The sequence below is a fragment of the Channa argus genome, chromosome 23 (genome assembly GCF_033026475.1).
Source record: "Channa argus isolate prfri chromosome 23, Channa argus male v1.0, whole genome shotgun sequence".
NCBI lineage: Eukaryota > Metazoa > Chordata > Actinopteri > Anabantiformes > Channidae > Channa > Channa argus.
In genome coordinates this window covers 7,385,157-7,403,432 of record NC_090219.1, presented here as the reverse complement: position 1 = coordinate 7,403,432, position 18,276 = coordinate 7,385,157, and the positions used below count along the sequence as shown (strand labels likewise).

The window sequence follows — 18,276 nt, the reverse complement described above, 5'->3', positions numbered from 1 at the left end:
ACCTTAAAATGTGATATACAATCACGTAAGTGTCTTGGCAGCACTTGACATCAGAGGAAGAAAGCCACAGTAGGCTACAGTATTACCGTTTCCACTTTCATGTACGCTGTGCTCAGATGATTGAGGTTAAAAATGGAAAGCTGAACAAAACGCCCCCCAACAAGTTTCCTTTTCATGAGCCTTAAAAGACATCTTTTCATCTCCCATTTCATTTTGTAGCCATTGATCAGCCATCTTTCATAGATTGCTTCCAGACATCTATTCAACCACCGTGTCGCTGCTCAGCATGCCTCCATTTCATGGGTCTTAATGGCAAGGTCTGGCTTTTGTGCTTAGATTAAAACCTGAATAACAATCACTTAAATCGCCAATAAATTCACAGCAAATAGTCTTTGTTGACTTTTGTGAAAAGCGAATCAACAGCATAGAAAGTTTTACAGTATACACTGATGCAAAACGGGGAGGATTTTCAAATTTGGGGGTGGGATAGGACTTGTCTTGCCTCATCCAGTGAAATTAGATTTTTTTATTTTTTTTTCCTTATAGCACATGAGCCAGAAAAAGGTCATGTCAGTCTTGTGACAAGAGTGACAGGTCTGGGGCATCATTACTGAGACTTGGAAGGTCTATGTAAGCACCTTTGGTCACCTCAGGAGAATAGATCCCCATTGCGCTGCCGTTGGCCTAATGAGCACAGTCAGCCCAGAAACTAATGAGGAGAGGGCAATTGCGACTGTCTTCCATCAGCCCTCGGCTCCGCTGGTACAACATACCATGATGCCTTGAACACACGGAACAACTGAACAGCGGCAGATATCTTGTCATACATCAATGCTGGGGCTTCAGGTTCGGCGAAGAAATGTGCCAAAATGTCCTCAATGTCGATCCAGAGCCGAAACACTGTGACTAGGTTCCTTTAGGTTGACTTGATATTTATCCACATTTCTACAGTGTCCGTTAGACAATGTGACAGCATGTGTGCACAGATTGCAAGAAATAAATCAAGGCTTTTCAGTCATTTCGGGAAAATATCAACAGTGATCACTTGTTTCCAGCTGGCAAAACATTTTTGGGCTGCATCTACTAAAGCAGTCCTTTTTTTAGTTCCTAGTCAAACATTGTGTAGAATCCTGGCACATCAAATTCATAAAAGCCCTCCTGATAACTTATTTTTTGGTTGTGTTTCTCAGCCTCTTTGAATTTTTTTGGAGGTTGGTGTAGTGCTTTTCATATCCCACAAGGGGACTTAAGCCCAGATCCCTACTTTACAGAGGCTGGAAAAAAAATCACCTTCTCACACATGTGGCAAACGATCCTGCATTTATAAACACAACCATAGGTTGTTGTCTAATAGTATATTTGACTAGAGGTCAGCAGCAAAATTAGCGCTTATGTCCAGTTCGGAAGGTAATGTTTATATCACATTGTCCCGAAACTCCGTGAACGTTTTTCAGTGGATATTCGTGGACAGATTGGCTTTGGACTCTGTAACAATTGATTTGCCTTTGGTGGGGCTCCAAACCTGGGATTTCTGCCACTAGATGATTATCACCTTGTAGACATAATTATAAAACTTATTTTTAAAAAAATGAGACTTTTGGCATAACTCTGCAGAGACTGAAATATTAGTTAAACTTGAAATTGAAGTGTTAGCAGCCTTTTTTGTTTTTTGGTTGTGTAAGTTTGAGATTTGTTTAGCGTTGGTGGAGGATTTCAGGCGCCCTATAATTAGTCCAATTAGTCCAATCAAATCGGGAAGAAAGAAGACAACTTTTCTTAGTAACAGTTATTCACATTCTGCAAAGTTATGTTGGCATTTAAATTTATTTTAAAGCCAAAGATTTTTAAAGGTGTGATGTTAGTTACTGTGAGGCCTTTCCTTTCTTATATATTATTATTATTACAAATAAGTTAGGCCTCTTAAACTGAAGAGCAGTTAGTGTAACTACTGTGCCACCACAAAGAATATGCCATTTTCCTCATTTCTTTTTAATACCATAAATAAAAAACACAGAGAATTATGTCATTCGCAAATTAGTTTGACAACAATCTCACTAGCTACTGCTACACACCAGTGCTAAAAATACATGTTAATGTCCAGCCAAGTGAAGTGCAACCACTCTGTCATCAATCTGTCATCATATGTGTAAATTTGAATTCATACCAATGCAAAACCAATTATACCTGTGTCACAAATGTCCATTGAAATTTATTGATAAGCACTTTCACAATTAGCTGTTTGAGTGGGTTGCATTTGGCCACTCAACCGTGGACATCTTCACACCCACACCACTTTTTTTTTTTTTTTTTTTTTGTATATTCAGTTATGCCAGTTTCTCAATTACTCTGTGAGTGGGTTGGTGCAAAAAGGGGTAAAGTTGGCTATAGCAACATTCACCATCAGCCCACACAGAATTATTCTGTGTGATGATATAAATCTTTTTTTAATTATGTGATAGCGTAAAGGTTTGCCAGCCGTGATGAAAGGAGCGAAGTGTTCAGATATAAGCTACCTGGAGAAGCGAGGGTTTTTCAACTTGTTGGATGATATAACATACAGCAGAAATCTCACCGTTAATCCCAAGAGTGTAAAAATCAAGTAAACACCGTGCCAGTGTTTATGTAAGTCCACACTTTTTGCTAACTCCGTTTTTTTTTAGGTAATTTTGAACACATGATGTCCTAGATTCATATTGAGTATATTACTGCAGAGACATCCCTGCTAGCAGCAAATAATGAACAGAAAGCTGATCATCAATGTTGGGATCTGTTTTGTCATCATTCACTTGTAATTGGAAACAAGTAAGTGGGATCACTTTTCTATATTTGAAAAGATAACTAAGATGGACAATTTAGGAATAGACGGCACGAATATTCCATTTTACTGTTTCTGTTCCGAATGGTCAAACTTAAATGTGGGGCAAAAAGCTCTCTAAACCAGCAGTTATTCCAGAATACCATCACATTTCTTATGATTATACACCTCACATTTTCCCAATCGGTGTCAGTGGAGGAACTGCATTAGTTTGCAACCATGCAACCAACATGAAGTCATGGATTTAAATAAAAATAGCTCAACACTTAAGTCAGGAAAACTTGTTGGTACACTTTCTTTATGAAAAAAAGGTATGACATACATACCCCCCCAAAAAAGATGTTTTAATTCCTGCCCACTTTTTTTAACTCAGCATGCCTGTGCAAACACTGTGGGAAATAGGCATGATTGTGCTGCGAGTCTCGGAAATGAATGTAAACTGTCGGATATAACCCCTGATTCCAACATCGGTGAGGTATGAAGTAGAGACGTTTAGACGCTGTGAGACAATCTGACAAGCACTCACCTGAAGACTCTTCTGACCTTCCCACCTTTCAAATCTTCTTTACTCAAATATCTTGACATCCCCAAGCTTATGGTTGGCTTGTGATTTTTCTGTCCTTTAAGATGGCAACTTTTTCATAAAAAAATATGTTTAATATTTATTATACATATTTTGCTTGCAACATTCATTGTCATTTTCTTTAGCCCGGCTCACAAGAGCTGCCCATTCCTCTCTCACAACTCTCGAAAAGCAGCAGTCTATTATTTGATCCATGTATCAGTTTACATTTAACTGTAACATTTTCTACATATCATGCTGCACACCCCGCAGGTTGTGGCTCCTAAATAGATTAGCTAGGTTCAGATGACATTTTAATAATGTCTGTGGGGAGCTTTACTTGCTTTAGCTACAAAGAGGCATATGGAGAATAATGAAGATGATATAGCCAATGAATTCAGCAATCAAACAATTTCGGAGAAAAAGAACAAAAAAAAAGATTAAACATTTTTGTATGAGGCTTTATATTTTTGTACTATACAGAGATTTTGTGCGTAAACATGTCCAGGCAGGCAGATGTGCTGAACAGTTCATAGCATCAGATGTAAAGTAACGTGTGGGAATGGCACCATGAATCTTCATGAAATTAATTAGAAGCTCATTCAAAGAAAGAAAGAAAGAAAGAGAAGATAATAATACGACACGAACACACAGTGGAGGAATTATACTGCAGCAGGTGCATCTTTGGGATGTTTCTCTCAGACACACACAAGGGATTAGCTTTGTTACACCCACAAAAGCATGAATTACACACACACACACACACACACCTGCTTTTAAGGACATTGTTTATACTATAGATGTTTCTGATTCAAAACAATTTTATTGTCCTTTAATGTTTGACATTGCATTAAAGCACTATATGTGAACAAATTCAAAGTCAATTATAATCACAAATACAATTCTATTTGCTCTTGCTGTGCTTTTATGCCTGCTGTGCATTCCCTGGCACAGCAGTTGTTTTCATTATTGTGTAATATATTTCATGAAACCACCTTAGTTATAGAAGCAAGACACCATTATCATATCTCAAACCCAAAACCAGAGTCACTATTTTCATCTGTGGTGCTTCACCTTAAAATATCAATAAACCCTTGGCAGCACCCCCACTGCTTCACCCTGCCACTGCGGAAACAGAAACCCAGATTTCTATGCTCTGTCGACCCAAATCCAGCTTTGGAAAGCTTCAACTCCTACCTTTCCAATTCAGCTTTCTCAATAACCAACTCATCCTCCTCCTCATACTCCCACTAGGCTGCATAATCCATAATGCTTTGTTTCTTTGCTACGCTGATGACACTCAGCTTTATCTCCCACGGAAACCTCCAAATAGCTGCTTCTGCCGTGCTAGGAACAGGACGTCCGAGCACCTCAGTTACCATCCATTCACAAAAGCATCATGAGCAAATTAGCCATTTGATTTGGCAATAAGGTCACGGGGTCAAGAAAATAGGTTGAATGATAGAATGATGACGAGAATATACCTCTGGTTGTGCGTTGCACACTGAGATTTTATTTACTCTGCAGCAACGTCTAGTAGAAACAAGAAACATCAAAGCCAGTCCAATTTGGAATTTAAAAAAAATGAAAGCTCTGACCTCAGGAGTGTTTCTCATCTGAACCTTAGTGCTACCTGGAATTGCTCGTACAAAGATGGATTCAGTATATAAACAGACTTTGGATAGACATCAAAGCTCATTAAGTTGCACAAAGCTGTCTGGTTCTGTATTTGTTATTTATTCTAGTTTCATTCAATTGCCTACCGAAGAGCTTCTTGCAGAACAAGCTGCTCAAGCAGACACAATCAATCAATTGCATATTTCCTGGAGATTACTGAAGCCTATAAAATCTTTTTTTATTCATTTCTGATTTTATAACCTTGATAGCAAAATGATGAGCCAATTTACTTCTTTTTTAATCAGTGATTAAACACTGTTTGTTAATACAGAAGCTTAGATAACTTCTTAGATGTAAATTTAAAGCTGTGAACATCTACAATCACCATATATAAATTGCTCTACTTGGTGTATTAACAAACAAAATGCTGCAATGTGCATCTGTTTCTTAACATATTTGTTATCTAATAAAACATGTTCATTTCTATGGCGTTTAGCTTTGCTGCTTTTCGTTTTAGCTTTGCAAATGCTGGCTTCTTCCAGTCTTTATGCTAAGCTAACAATTTTCTGCTCCTAGCTTCATATTTTGTGTAGGCTACAGAAGTGACAATAGTAGTAGTCTTTAATAGTTGTGGGCTATATTTAAAAAACTAAAGAAAAATACATGTGATTATTATTACTATCACCATGATTAACATCATTAATCCTTTCAGTGGTTTAGGCCCTGATGACAAAAGCTATAGCAGGGTCTAAACTGAACCATTAGGAGGAAAATAATTATTAGGGTAGGTATTTTCTTGGTGTTGTGATTGCAGGGTCATTATGCTCTCCCTAATGAAACAAACCAGCAGAGAGCCTCCATCTCGGCTGCAGCCGTTATCATCGCCCTTCAGAGAATATAAAAAGGAAAACACTTCAGCAGCAGGCTAATTAAAACCAGAGAGGTCTGGATGAGGAGGCCAAACAACCCACACAGGTGGCGGGCTTGTCACTGTGTGTGTGTTTATGTGTGTGAGCTACTGTAGCACATCATGTTTATGCATGTCTGTATGTGTCTGTGTAAGTGTGGATGTGTGTCAGGCAGCAATTCATGTTTTTTTATTTCTTTATTTGTGTGGTACATCTGTGAGTGTGTGTGTATAAGAAAGAGATGAAGCAAAAGATGATGCTAAGTGTGTGTGTGTGTGTGTGTTTTGGAGGCAACAGCCATATTTGTGTGTGTGTGTGTGTGTCAGGTATGATTGTTAGAGGTGCTTTCCATTCATTTTAATGGTTTCAGCCTCCACCGCTGCCGCTTCATTCTGCTGCTTCAACTGCTGACAGGAAGGACCTAACAGCTTTCATCTGACAGGACCCTGCTCAAATAGGCCATTGGTGCACCATAATTAGTTCAAATGTCGAAGTCTGTGAATTATTGATGACTGGGGATGAGTAGGAAGGAAGACATTTCGCATGTGTGCGTGTGTGGTTTTTTTAGCTGTCTCTTTTTAAAGGACAGCTGGTGCTCTGCAGTTCCCACCACAAACATGGATCTCTGGTGTTCAAGCCGCAAGAGGATGCATTTGCATTGGGCGGAGAAATAAACAGGGGTAGTAAAGGGAATAATTACAGAGTAAAACTGTGAAATAATGTCTTGTTTTTCAATGAGAACAGCTGGATAAAGAGAGCACTGCAGCTTTTTTTTTATAACCAAGTGAAATAGGAATACCTTAGCACTGGTTGGGAACAAAAAAGTAAACCACACCATGAAGACAGAGGCTAATTTATGCTCCTGCCAATCATGGCATATAATTGCACTACCATGGCATAATGGCAACCCAGGCCCAGTCATTTTCCCCCTCTGGCTCTATCTCAGGTACTTAGAAGGGTTTCCATCAGCTCCTGATTTTTCAAGAGAGACCTCTCAGACTGAAATGACAATGGACTTTCAACGGCTAATAATTATGCCACTTTCCTGCACAATTTCCCGGCCATCATTTGCATTAAGACTCATATAAGTGCACCACATGGTGCTCTGCAAAACCCTTTTGATCAACTCCACCACTGAAATTACCAAGTGCCGTGACACTTCCTGGAATATCTGTGAGCCTCTGCCATCTGACAGTTATCTGAATCTGTTAATTATATGGATCAAGTCCAAAGTTTGTGGTGTATGAGCTGACGTGTGTGGACTGAGGATCACAACGTGTGCACGGTGGCACCTTGAATTCATGGCATGAAAACCACCACTTTTCTGTTTCTTCAAGGTTATTTAACATTGCGTCCTGTTTGCTTTTTCAAAATTTGCTCTAAAAACAGAAATGGATGCTGGGTGTTTGTGCTGTTAAGCAGCCCTGTTCTTGTTAAAGGCTAATGGTAATATTGCCATCTAGTGGACAGGGAACAATAAAACAACTGTGAATCAGAATCATTATGACAGGAAGAGGGATTTTTGCTGTATACTAGAACCTGCAATTGTATGGAAAATAACAGCCAATGCTATTATTACATGATGCTGTCATCCTTTTGCACCAATTCGTGTGACACTTGAATAACCTCAAAAGTGGAGCATGACTTAACTGAGAAAACATCTTTTGAAGTGTAACTTATTTGTCCTTGAACTTGTAATTAGCTGGTGAAACAATCATGATAATAATGGTATTTGTGTCTGGGGCCTTTGCCTGCATACTGCTTTATATGTGCACGTTCTCTGACTTGTAATTAGAGCTTGGATGGTGTTTTCCTTTCAGATGGCTCTTAATTCTGGGATTTGTTGCTTTCAAAAGCCGTTCATATCTCTTCCTCTCTGCGGATTTTTGAGCAGTAGGCGTCTCTTATTCAGCTCGAGAGGTAGCTGAAAATAAATCATCACCCTCCCACCAGTATGCAAGATGTCCAGATGGTTGAATTTTCACTGACGTCCTCCTGCTGAATTTCCCCATTGTCTTCTACACTAAAATTAGAAGGTAATACTTGGTGAAAATGCTGTGTCTGCTCTGAGGGTGCTAGTTAATTATCAGGAACTGGATTTATGTTCACCCACAAATGAACCATCAACGCTGCATTGTGTGAGAGTGTAGAGTCTAAAGCTAAACCTTCAAAGCCCCTTGAGGTTTGATAAAGCAACTGAACAGCAGGTTTCACTGTCAGTCTTTCCTGAAAGCTCCTCTTGCCAGAACAGAAAAGAGAATGCAAAGTAATTCAGCTGCTAAAAGAAGATTGTTACATTTTCTCCTAGTTGCTATAGTTAAGACAAAATCTCATTAAAATGAAAATACAACAGTCTATAAACACATCAGAATTATTTGCAGTGCCTTTGCATCCGTTTCCAGTCGTGTCTTAGTCATGTAAATCATTACTAATTCAGTAACAGCAGCTCAACCACTGATCACTTCAGCACATTATTAGAGCTCCACTGTGCATTCCAGGCCAAAGTTACGGGCTTATTTAATTCCTTTTTGCACACAAAGCTTTCTCAACTCAGCAGCCTTTATTTTAGGATTGTTCGGATGGGAAGAAGGCCTTGCGTATATGTGAGACCAGAAATTGAAAAGCAGTTCTTTCATAGAAAACTTCACATCAACACAAATAGGCAAAACTGTCCAGCAGTCAGTATATGTGCTAATTTTTAAAATGAAGTTTTAAAAACCTCAGCTTTTACCATGAGCTTCCAACTGCATTGGAAGGTATTTCTTTGAAATGCATCATTCTTGACCTTTGTACACCAGTTTTAAAATGAATCAACTTAAGTGCCTATTACTACAATACTTTTTACCAGAGCCTTTGATCACAAAAGCCCGTTGACTGAGTTTACTCAAAAGAGTGGGAATTCGGTTGTTCTCGTTCTCATTTACAGTGAGGTCAAGAATCAACTCTGTAGACCTGAATGACTGATTAGTTTGACTCTTAAGTTATTTTCCTTTTAAAGCAAAAACTTTTACCAGTTCCAAATTCTTAAAAGTAAAAAAATGCTGGTTTTCTTAAACTCAGTATCTCTAGGATTCTGACTGTTAGAACAAAACAAATAAATCAGTTCATACGGATCAGTTTCACCCCTACAACCAAAATGTAGCTTTTTAAAGTAAAATGAGAGGATCACCAAAAACCAATTTTTACCTCTTTCCATGCTTTACAGGTTTGCTTTTTGTCATGTTCCTCTTTGCTTTATAGAAAGGTTTGCTCTCTTCATCCCCAGTGCATTTAATATCCTAGAGATGATGTACATATTAGAGATTTGGTGTACAACACTTAAAAACAGAATCAATCGTGTGTAAAAATTACTTTTACACCTTTATTTGGGCTCCCAGTACACAGATTGAGGATATGTTCGTCAATACAGAATTTGCCTTAGATCTCATGATACAATGAATGGAGGAAGGTTTGGACTGATGCAACAACCAACAGTTTTAATCCTATCCTATATACACTTTTATTGTAGAGATCTGTATTTTCTGATAACATTTATACTGACTAGCAATTGACAAGGTACAATCACAAGGCCTTTTTGCAGTTTTAGCCAATATATATTTAATGCATTTATACCAGCAGATGTAACGTAAAGTTCACCTGTAGCTGTACAATGAATCTGCACATTAAATTCAGGTGCGGCCTTGGAAGTCCTAAGAGACAGAAAACAGAGCCTGGCTCATGTTGTATTGTTTTGTTTTTTTAGAGATGCACTCTTAATAATAAGCAGAGAGTTTCCTAAGACAGATATCAAACTTCTGCCATGTTTGTCAGCAAACGAATGAGGTGAGGCGTACTTCGCCACAGCTACAGGTAATAAACCCAAACAGAGGAAGATTTGTTCTTATATCAAAAAAGTTCAAGACCTGAGATTTTTAGTTAAACATAATTTCTTAATTCTTACAAAAAAAAAAAAGTGTAAACTGTCACAATGGCTGCGAACACTAGCAGTCTTCCCTTCAGTGACTGAAAACATGCACGTTAAAATCAAATCAGCTTGCGTTTAAAAGAATTTTTAAAGTCACATCTTTTTTCGGCCACATTCTTTTTTTGTTGCAAGCTAGTAGTACACAGTTCTACGCATAAAATTTTACATTTCTGACAGCTTAATAAGAATTATCGATAATCAGTGTGTAGACACGACTGAGGGTGATGCAGAATTCAGATAAATTAAGACAAATAAATTCATTTTTTAAAATTCTATTAAACATAGTAATACCTTATTCTAAACAACACTGGTTGTCAACGGGTTACAAGTTCATTCCTTGGGCACTTAGTAAAGAGTCCAGCATGTCAAAAGTGTTTTTGTAGTCAGTGTGTTGGCCATTGGAGGTCAGTATGCCATTGGTTCCGTCATGGCCATGGTGTTCCATCATCCTCTGGCTGCTATCTGATGAGAAGTGAGCAGAGTTCAGGCCCCCTTTAGAGCTCCTACTGCCCTTGGACAAGTGATGGTGGTGGTTGTGGTTACTGACATCAGAGTGAGGCCTCTTACGAGATGAGCTAGATGAGCTCCCATCATTACAGTGGCTGCTGGGAGCCCGTAGAGATAGGGAGGTGCTGTCTAGTGTTCCCATGCTTTTTGCACTGAGGGAATATGAGTGTGAGTGGCTGTGTTTAGAGTGGCGGTGGCCACTGTGCTCTTTATGCTTGTCTTTTCCAGACACAGTCCCGCCATGCTCTGAGCCCCCGTGACGCTCTGATGAAACCTTAATTCTCATTTTGAGCTCCTCAGTAGAGGCGGAGCCATTCTCTGCAAAGGAAGGAGGAAGCCTTTGCTTTTTAGAGCTAGTCTTATCTCTCTTGCCGTCACCAGAATGGTTGGCCTGCTGTGGCTGGGAGCGTTTCTTGTGGGAGTGAGAGGAGGGAGCTGGTGGAGGTGCGTACATGTCTGTCCCAGACTCGTCTGTTATACCGTTCTGCAAGGCCAGCTCTGCTGCATGTTTCTCTCTGTACTTTTCCAGAGTCAAGACTTTCTGTGGCCGTGGAAAAGCTGCATTATTCACACTGAGCTGCTGGTGTTTATTGCTAGACCCACCTGTAGCTTTGTGTTCATGTTTTACCACTGTGACGTCTGAATGCGGAGGCAGGGAGAACTGGTCATAGCCACAAGACTTTGACTGGTCACTGAGTGGCTGGTAGGAGGCATAGGGGGCTGCTATGGCGTTCAGGGAGGGCATGTCTGTAGAGTCCGATGCTGAGGTGGAAGGGAAGAAAGAGTTGGTGACACCAGGAAGGCTTTCTAAAGATGTCCCCTGGAATGCACTGTCCACTGTCAGTCCCTCTGTCTTTGGCTTCTTAGCTGCTTGAATGGCCTATAAATCATACAAGCACAATTGAACATTATTGACAGTGATATGAAATCGTCAACCATAGAACATAATGTGATTAGTTGCCTGATAAGTATTTATCGCGTACCCTCCAGTTTCGTATCCTCTTCAGCCTGCTTGGCGTCTTCTCTAGGATCTGAAGAAACTCATGTGTAAGCTCTGAAAACAGTGACGATAGCACATCATTACTCACCTCTTTAATGTAGGCTTATTTCTAACTCCTAAAATCTGACAGTATTTAAAGATAATGGAAAGACTACAATATCCTGACAACATATGGTTTAGCCCTGTTGAATGGGGAGCCGATGGACAGCTGCTTTGTCAATATATTTAATTCTGCCAAATTTTCTAATATCAAAACAGTTACAAGGTGAAATCAAGCTATAAACATATCAACCTATTACAAACAAGAATGTATATTACAACAAGATTGAAGCTGCAGCACAAGAATTATAACCAAGTACTCAATCTAAGACAAATCAATTATTAAAAGGGAGATTTTTTACAATTTAAACATGCATCATGTTTAAACAGTTATGTGCATAAACAAATAAATGTATCTTAGTGTCATTACAATATCTTCCTCTGAAATGTACCCTGAAAACAAATCCTCAAATTATACTAAAGTATATTTACTTAGTGGCTCTCCCTTACAATGTAGATAATACAATGCTCAAGTATATAAGCGAAACCGGAAAATCTTAAAGTAAAGAGAAGGAGTAATTAGTAAACCAAAAGCTTTTACCATCCAGCAGCTGTAAAGTTACAGTGCGGTCAACATATTCCCACCAGTGTTTGCCATCTGTGGACACCGGGATCTCCCAGTTGGACCACTTGCAGGCCAGGTGGATGCAGACACACGCAACTACTGTGGGCCTGTACTGCAGGCAGAAGGTGGTGAGGTGCAAACTGCAGGAGACAAGAAGCACAGCACAAAGATATAGTCATCAACTAAGGGCTTTTGCTAATATATAGAAACAATATTTTGTTTAAAAGAAAGAAATTAACACACCGTCAAATTAACAGCAGAAGTTCAAAGTCCTACTAGAAAGTTATTTTCCCATCGCATACACACAGCCTTACCTTTCAGAACTGGAACATGTAAGAAAACCTATGTTTTGCTAGGACATTCCTACATGTGTGGATAAGACACAGTTCAATGTGATGTTGATTTACGGAACCTATAACAGGTCATTTCATCAGTCTTAAATTTTATGTACCAAGGGATAAAATTACCAACGGCAGTTTGTCCGCCTCTTGGTGAGCAGTAAGAAATTTCAGGTCCATTTAATCCTAACCCATAAGCAACTAAATAAAATGTATTAGTATAAAATTATCTAGCTTGAATTAAACAGACATTGGCCCATCTGTTAAACATATTGGTAGGAAGACGAATGATTATGCTTCAAGTTTCTACGGTTAACTTTCTCTGCACCGTGAAACCCAAACTACACTGCAAATGGGCTTTTATATCAAAACTGAAACTCAAGCAAAGGGGTAAAAATCAACCCGGGCTGAAAACAACCCACAATACAGATTTTAATTAACATTTTCTATGCTTGATGTAAACCCTGTTAATGTAGTACATAAACACAGATCTTATCCTTATCTGATAAGAACATCAACCTCCCAGACTTTAACTACCAATCTCCTCAAAAGTCAGTTACTATTGTGTAACTACTTCTGACAAGTTTTCACATTTCTCCAACTAGTCTTCGTGCAGATCACTTCCTGGGATATCTTTAGTTACAGCAACTAATATGAAAATTCACCTACAATATTGTGACCTCAGACACGTCTTTGACTATTAACCACATCCAGGACATGGATGCTTTTATTCATGTAACTAATTTCAACTCGTCTTTTTCTATTTATAACAGTTGCACTGCTCTGTTGATATGTGTCCAACAGCTAACATTTTCTCACCGTCTTGAATGCTTTTGATACCATTAACCTACTCTGCCGCATTTCCTCCGTTTTTTAATGGTGATGTCCAGTGGCAGGACTTGTTCTGAAGTGCTTTTTACTTTCGTGAATCAAACTCTTAACAGAATGGAACACCGCAATTTATCAATTATATGTGGACAAATAATTGCTACTTATGAAAATAGGACAAGGGTAATCAGTTTGGTTAGAGTGTTTGGTAATTCTGACTTGAGAAAGCTTGACAAGCAAGATATTTCCTATAAAATATTTTCTTGGTAAAACATAATTAGAACCTTGCAAAACAAGCATTCAGTTGCAGTATAGTTTGGTGCTTCATTGTTAGATCCTCTGGGCGTGAAAGAATGCAAAAATTAAATGTTTAAAAAGAACTATAAACTATACTTACCAAAACACTCTATAAGATTAAGAATCTTTAGTGGCAATCTATATTCAGGCTACCATTTGAGTTTTTTTTAGATATGTGCACTCTGTACCAAACAACCTTGAGAGGTAAACAGCACCACTACACTCCACATTGTGCATTAAACCCCTGTGTGCCAACACAGAGCCCTTGTACAATACACCGCACACAGCAGCCTGGCTGGTACTTCCCCTTAACGGGGGTTCCCAAGATCCAAGCGCAAACAGGGCGTTGGACACAGAAAGGGGGTCCCTGCAGGACAGGAAGCCATAGGGTGCCATTACAGTGCAATAATGGGAACAGGATATTAACCTGTTGGTAGCCATGAAATAGGATGTCTGTGCCAAATCCTTGCTTGCTGTAAGAAAAAAAAAAAGTTTGATTTAGAACAAATTTAAAATATGAAACAGCATTTAAATTTCAAGATTAGAAATTGTGAAATTTGTGTAAGAAAGAAAAGCTCGGTTCCAAAATGGGACCTGCACTAGGAAAAAAGTGACACTTAAAATACGGCGCAAAATTGAGCTTTTAAAGGCTAGCAAATGCAAATCATTCAATTTCAATTCAGTTAATTTTAAAACATTGTTATCTGGAAGCAATTTAAAGTAAGAAAAGGTAATTAAAAAAAAAAAAGAACAGTTTATACCTCGCACTAGCTGGGAACACCTCACAACATCTGTGTGTGGATGATCAACTGTTATTTCAAACCCTGCAATCAAAATATTGATTAAATAGGATGTCGGCACAATATTATAACAAGGGGAAATTAGAACTCTAGTCTCAATGTGGTCTACACTTTTTAGGAGTGAATGGAAAAAAAAATGAAAAAAAAATGGGAGTAATATAGTTAGAAAGGCTAAAGGGCACTTACCCAGCGTTTGCAGCACTATTGTTTCTAGTGCTACAAGCTCTTGTGCCTGCTGGTGGAATGCCTGAAAATGATCAATAAAGAATTTAAAATACTTACAACCTGCTAGTAAAGTGATTCAACAGAAATAAAAGCACTGCCAATGGACAACACAGTAAATTGCAGTTTCGATCCTTGTAAAACAACTGGATTTTAGTAGGTTGTATAGCAAATAATGTCAACATACTGCAGTTAAAAGGCAGGCAAAAGTAGACAAATATAGTAAGCATAATTGAAGTTTGATTGAAAACTGTTATGTATACTTAAATACCTACTATCACTGAAGCTCTTTTGTCAGTTTAAAAAGTCTCTCCAAAGCCTCAAAGCAACACGTTAATCAGTATAAGGAGTGTCCAACTCAGGAACAGCAGGGCACAGACCTTCCCGGTTAATGGGAAAACGCACAACACCTCAATAGGTATTGTGTAAAGGTACTGGTGTCATAAGAATTGATATAACTTTGTTCTATAAAGCATGAATTTTGGCCACATAGTAAAGCCACAGACGGGTTTTATGTATTCCAGGATTCCCACCGGACAGAATCACATCAGCTTGACGTCGACATCAGAACAGTTGTTCTACAACTCAAATTTTAGTACTGTGTGATGGTTTACTTACATTGCCCTTAGTGTCTAGGGCAGGCTCTTGTGGGTTTATACAGGCGTGGGCTATTTTAATGACATGCTCCAGCTTCCTGGGCTGCTCCTCAACTTTAGCTGCCAGGAACAACGTGGTCTGAGAAATTATCTAAAAAGAAAAATCCTTAGTTAGTTTCCATAGCTTTTATCACCACGAACACTAGTAACTAGAAAAAACCAAAAAAGAAAATGAACTGTGAATGGTTTAGCGCTGAAAGAGTTATCCAAGCAAAGCTGAACTGTCTCTGCTTAAGTAGCTGAAAGTTTTGCTTTTGCTGAAATAAATGAAATGAAGTGTTGCTTCCTTATATACTGTTCAGGCAAACTTCAAAGCCAGTTATCCTCAAAAACCTCAAATACAATCGTGTCGATAACGTATAAGTATAAAGGTATAAACATTTTGAAAATTATTACAGAGCGATAAACAAGAAATAATATATTTTATAACCTGAACGCTCTGAAGTGGTTCTAACGGAAGCTAAAGCATTCACAGTACATTATAGCAGCAGCTAGCACTACTAGTGTACTTACATTTCTATGAAATTTGACGAAGGAGTGAATCATATAAAATCTATGCATATATACTATAGCAGTGTTGATAATTAGTTGAGACCTGGTCAAAGAATTAAGGAAAAGTAGAATAATGCATGGATGATACACAGTGACAAATAATTTGACTTTTAACAGCTGTAGCGCAGAAACGTTGGCATATCAGTATCAGGCTAATGCTAATGCTCAGTGGTTAGCTAGCAAAACGTGTAGCTAACTGTTTACTACCAAGCGCTGAACCACATCATAAGCTTCAACCTGTCCAACGATATATTTGCCCATTTGTAAAGTAGTATTGGATTTAAAGTTCAGGTACATAATCATTAATCATAGTTATCATTACACAAAGCTAACAATAGAATCTGAAGCCTAAGGACACAAAACAATAGCTAAGCAAATAAGCAGGCATTCGCGCTCAAAAACATCCTGTTAGTTAAATTGTTCATCTTATCAAAGACGACTTTGATTTAAAAAAAGTTAGATTTTAAGTGTCCTGAAAACTTAAATGTGAAGTGCTGCATCAAGCTATAGCGGCCCATCTGTAAGCTAATGCTAACTCGGACTGGTTAATCGTGTACCGGCCAGCTAGCCTTTACGTTTCAGAAAGGATACACGTTGAGTCTCTGGCCTATATCTTGGATCAAGTTGGCGGCTTGTTGTCGGTAGGAGAGCTCCCTATCAGCCTCTATTCCGCAGCGTCGAGACGGTGTGTTTTCGAGCTGCTCCCGGGTGAAGAGCCATTTCGTAGAGGGTCCCCGGTGCACCGCCATTACGCTCCCACAGCCAAGCCCGACGGTGTTAGCATCGGGAGGGAGTGGGGCGACGGGGGTACCGGAAGAAGCCGCTTTAAAACCGGCGAACCTGTTTTGAACAGCGCCCCTTGTGATTGGTGGTGATAAATGCGTTATGGTAATTATTGATTCTCATTCTCTTCTCAGGACGTTTATATCAATGTTGGTTGCATTTTTTTTAGCTCTAAAGCCAGGGGCCAATAATACCCCGTTACTTATTTACACACTCTATTTTTTTTGATTCAACATAGAAAATAAAGCAATTTGAGTTGACATGTTCGGAAAAAGCCACTAGGGGTCACACCTGTACTTTGCTTTAATTTAATTTGCATGGGAGCAAGAGTTGGTATGCCGAAGTAGTTTTGATGCCTTAATTTAATCTGCATAGGAGCCAAGAGTAGTTTGCCGAAGTATGCAATGATCTTTTTAAAGTTTAAAAATTAGGCCGAAGTAGTTTTATATATATGTATATATATATACTTCGGCATAATTTCAGCTCCTAATAATTTCAGCATCAATGACGTCACTTCAAACTGTTAAGCTTATAAAGGACATTATTGTTTGTATACAGCTTTTTAATTATCTTATATACTTGTTAAGATTTGTATACTTTATTAGAAGTCTAAATTATTGCTTTCATGTAGTGCGTATATATAGATATATTTATATAAGTACCACTTCAAGTGTTAAATCAAGTAAAAGTACTAACCGGATGATCCACATTTTATTTATAGCTCAAAATATGGAAATTCGCTTACCGAATCAATGTGGACGTTTTATATAATTTCAAAACACGCGAAACTCCTGAAACACACTGTCACCTCTACACTATCCACAAATCTCTACAATACTGCTTATCATGTAGCTCTGTATCTTAGCAACCACGAGTTCAAGACTCAAATAACTTTATTAATACCGAATGACAATTTTTTTGTGTGTAACGCTTCAGTACACAGAATATGCCTCCTAATTTGTATACTTTAAAAAAAAATCATTGCTTTGATGCCATCATCAATGACGTCACATAATTGCCTTTGAAGTTTTTCAGGCTAACGGTTTTGAAGTTTGCCTAACCACTATATAAGGAAGCGAAACATTTCGTTTCAGGTGTTTCGGCGTAAACAGTTCAGCTTTTCAGCTTTCTGGAAAGGCTTGTTCTAGTTACGGCTCCTCTGCTCCAAAAAAGGAAATCGGGTTACTTTTTAACTGTAATGTGATTGTTGTACTCTCACCAGCAGAGGCGAGTTACGAGAAAAACTAATAAGAATATTTTGTCCTCTGCTCCAAAAAAGGAAATCGCGTTACTTTTTACTGTGATGTAAGAATATTAATTTGGGCATGTGACAATAGAAAAATGACCTAAGATAAGGAGCTATGCAGCATATTTGGTGCTCGTGGGTAGAAAGCCATATTAGTTCAGATTTCTTATCTAATGATTAAGACATGACAAGTGAGGCCACAGTCTGCGCGTCCGCAGGCTCAATCCACATGGGACATATGTTTTCCTCGCGGACGTGGAGCCAAGCGCGCGAGGCACAGCTGCAGTCTTTAATCATATAGTCGGACACCAGCACGTGCAGAAGTCTCGTGAACAACACCGAGGTCACTAATTAGCGTGCAGGTGTTGGTGTTTCACGACGCAGCGAAGTGGAGCCTGGTTCTCTATCGCGTGCCAGACCGTGCAAGACATTTTTTGTCAGGCGTGGGAGTGTATAGACAAACTAGTTCCGGTTGCATCCTTCAAAATAACTACTTTTTTATTATGAAAACTGGAGA

At 38.7% G+C, this 18,276-nt stretch overlaps 1 protein-coding gene across 3 annotated transcripts; it reads right to left on the bottom strand.

The window, feature by feature from the left end:
- Positions 1–9,249: 9,249 nt before the first annotated feature.
- On the bottom strand, positions 9,250–16,558 carry LOC137108680 (cyclin-T2-like). Of its 3 annotated transcripts, XM_067493564.1 has the most exons (9): positions 16,322–16,550; positions 15,692–15,773; positions 15,141–15,269; positions 14,487–14,547; positions 14,262–14,324; positions 13,928–13,973; positions 12,014–12,177; positions 11,357–11,427; positions 9,250–11,253 (listed from the first exon to the last, which is right to left on the bottom strand). In XM_067493564.1, exons 1-9 carry the CDS (start codon positions 16,477–16,479, stop codon positions 10,189–10,191), a joined length of 1,839 nt encoding a protein of 612 aa, XP_067349665.1. In that variant the 5' UTR covers positions 16,480–16,550; the 3' UTR covers positions 9,250–10,188. The 3 variants fall into 3 exon arrangements, with proteins under 3 accessions (XP_067349665.1, XP_067349667.1, XP_067349668.1); XM_067493567.1 differs by lacking the exons at positions 9,250–11,253; positions 11,357–11,427 and having other exon boundaries at positions 12,041–12,177; positions 13,601–13,973; positions 16,322–16,558; XM_067493566.1 differs by lacking the exons at positions 9,250–11,253; positions 11,357–11,427 and having other exon boundaries at positions 12,038–13,973; positions 16,322–16,558.
- Positions 16,559–18,276: the final 1,718 nt, after the last annotated feature.

Bases quoted from the DNA above. Each gene is read 5' to 3' on its own strand.
- LOC137108680 (XM_067493564.1), bottom strand. From the start codon at position 16,479: ATGGCGGTGCACCGGGGACCCTCTACGAAATGGCTCTTCACCCGGGAG. The intron at 12,178-13,927 runs GTTAATATCCTG...TGTCTCCTGCAG, and splicing joins TATTTCATGGCTACCAACAG to TTTGCACCTCACCACCTTCT. The intron at 11,428-12,013 runs GTAAAAGCTTTT...CACTGTTTTCAG, and splicing joins AACTTTACAGCTGCTGGATG to AGCTTACACATGAGTTTCTT.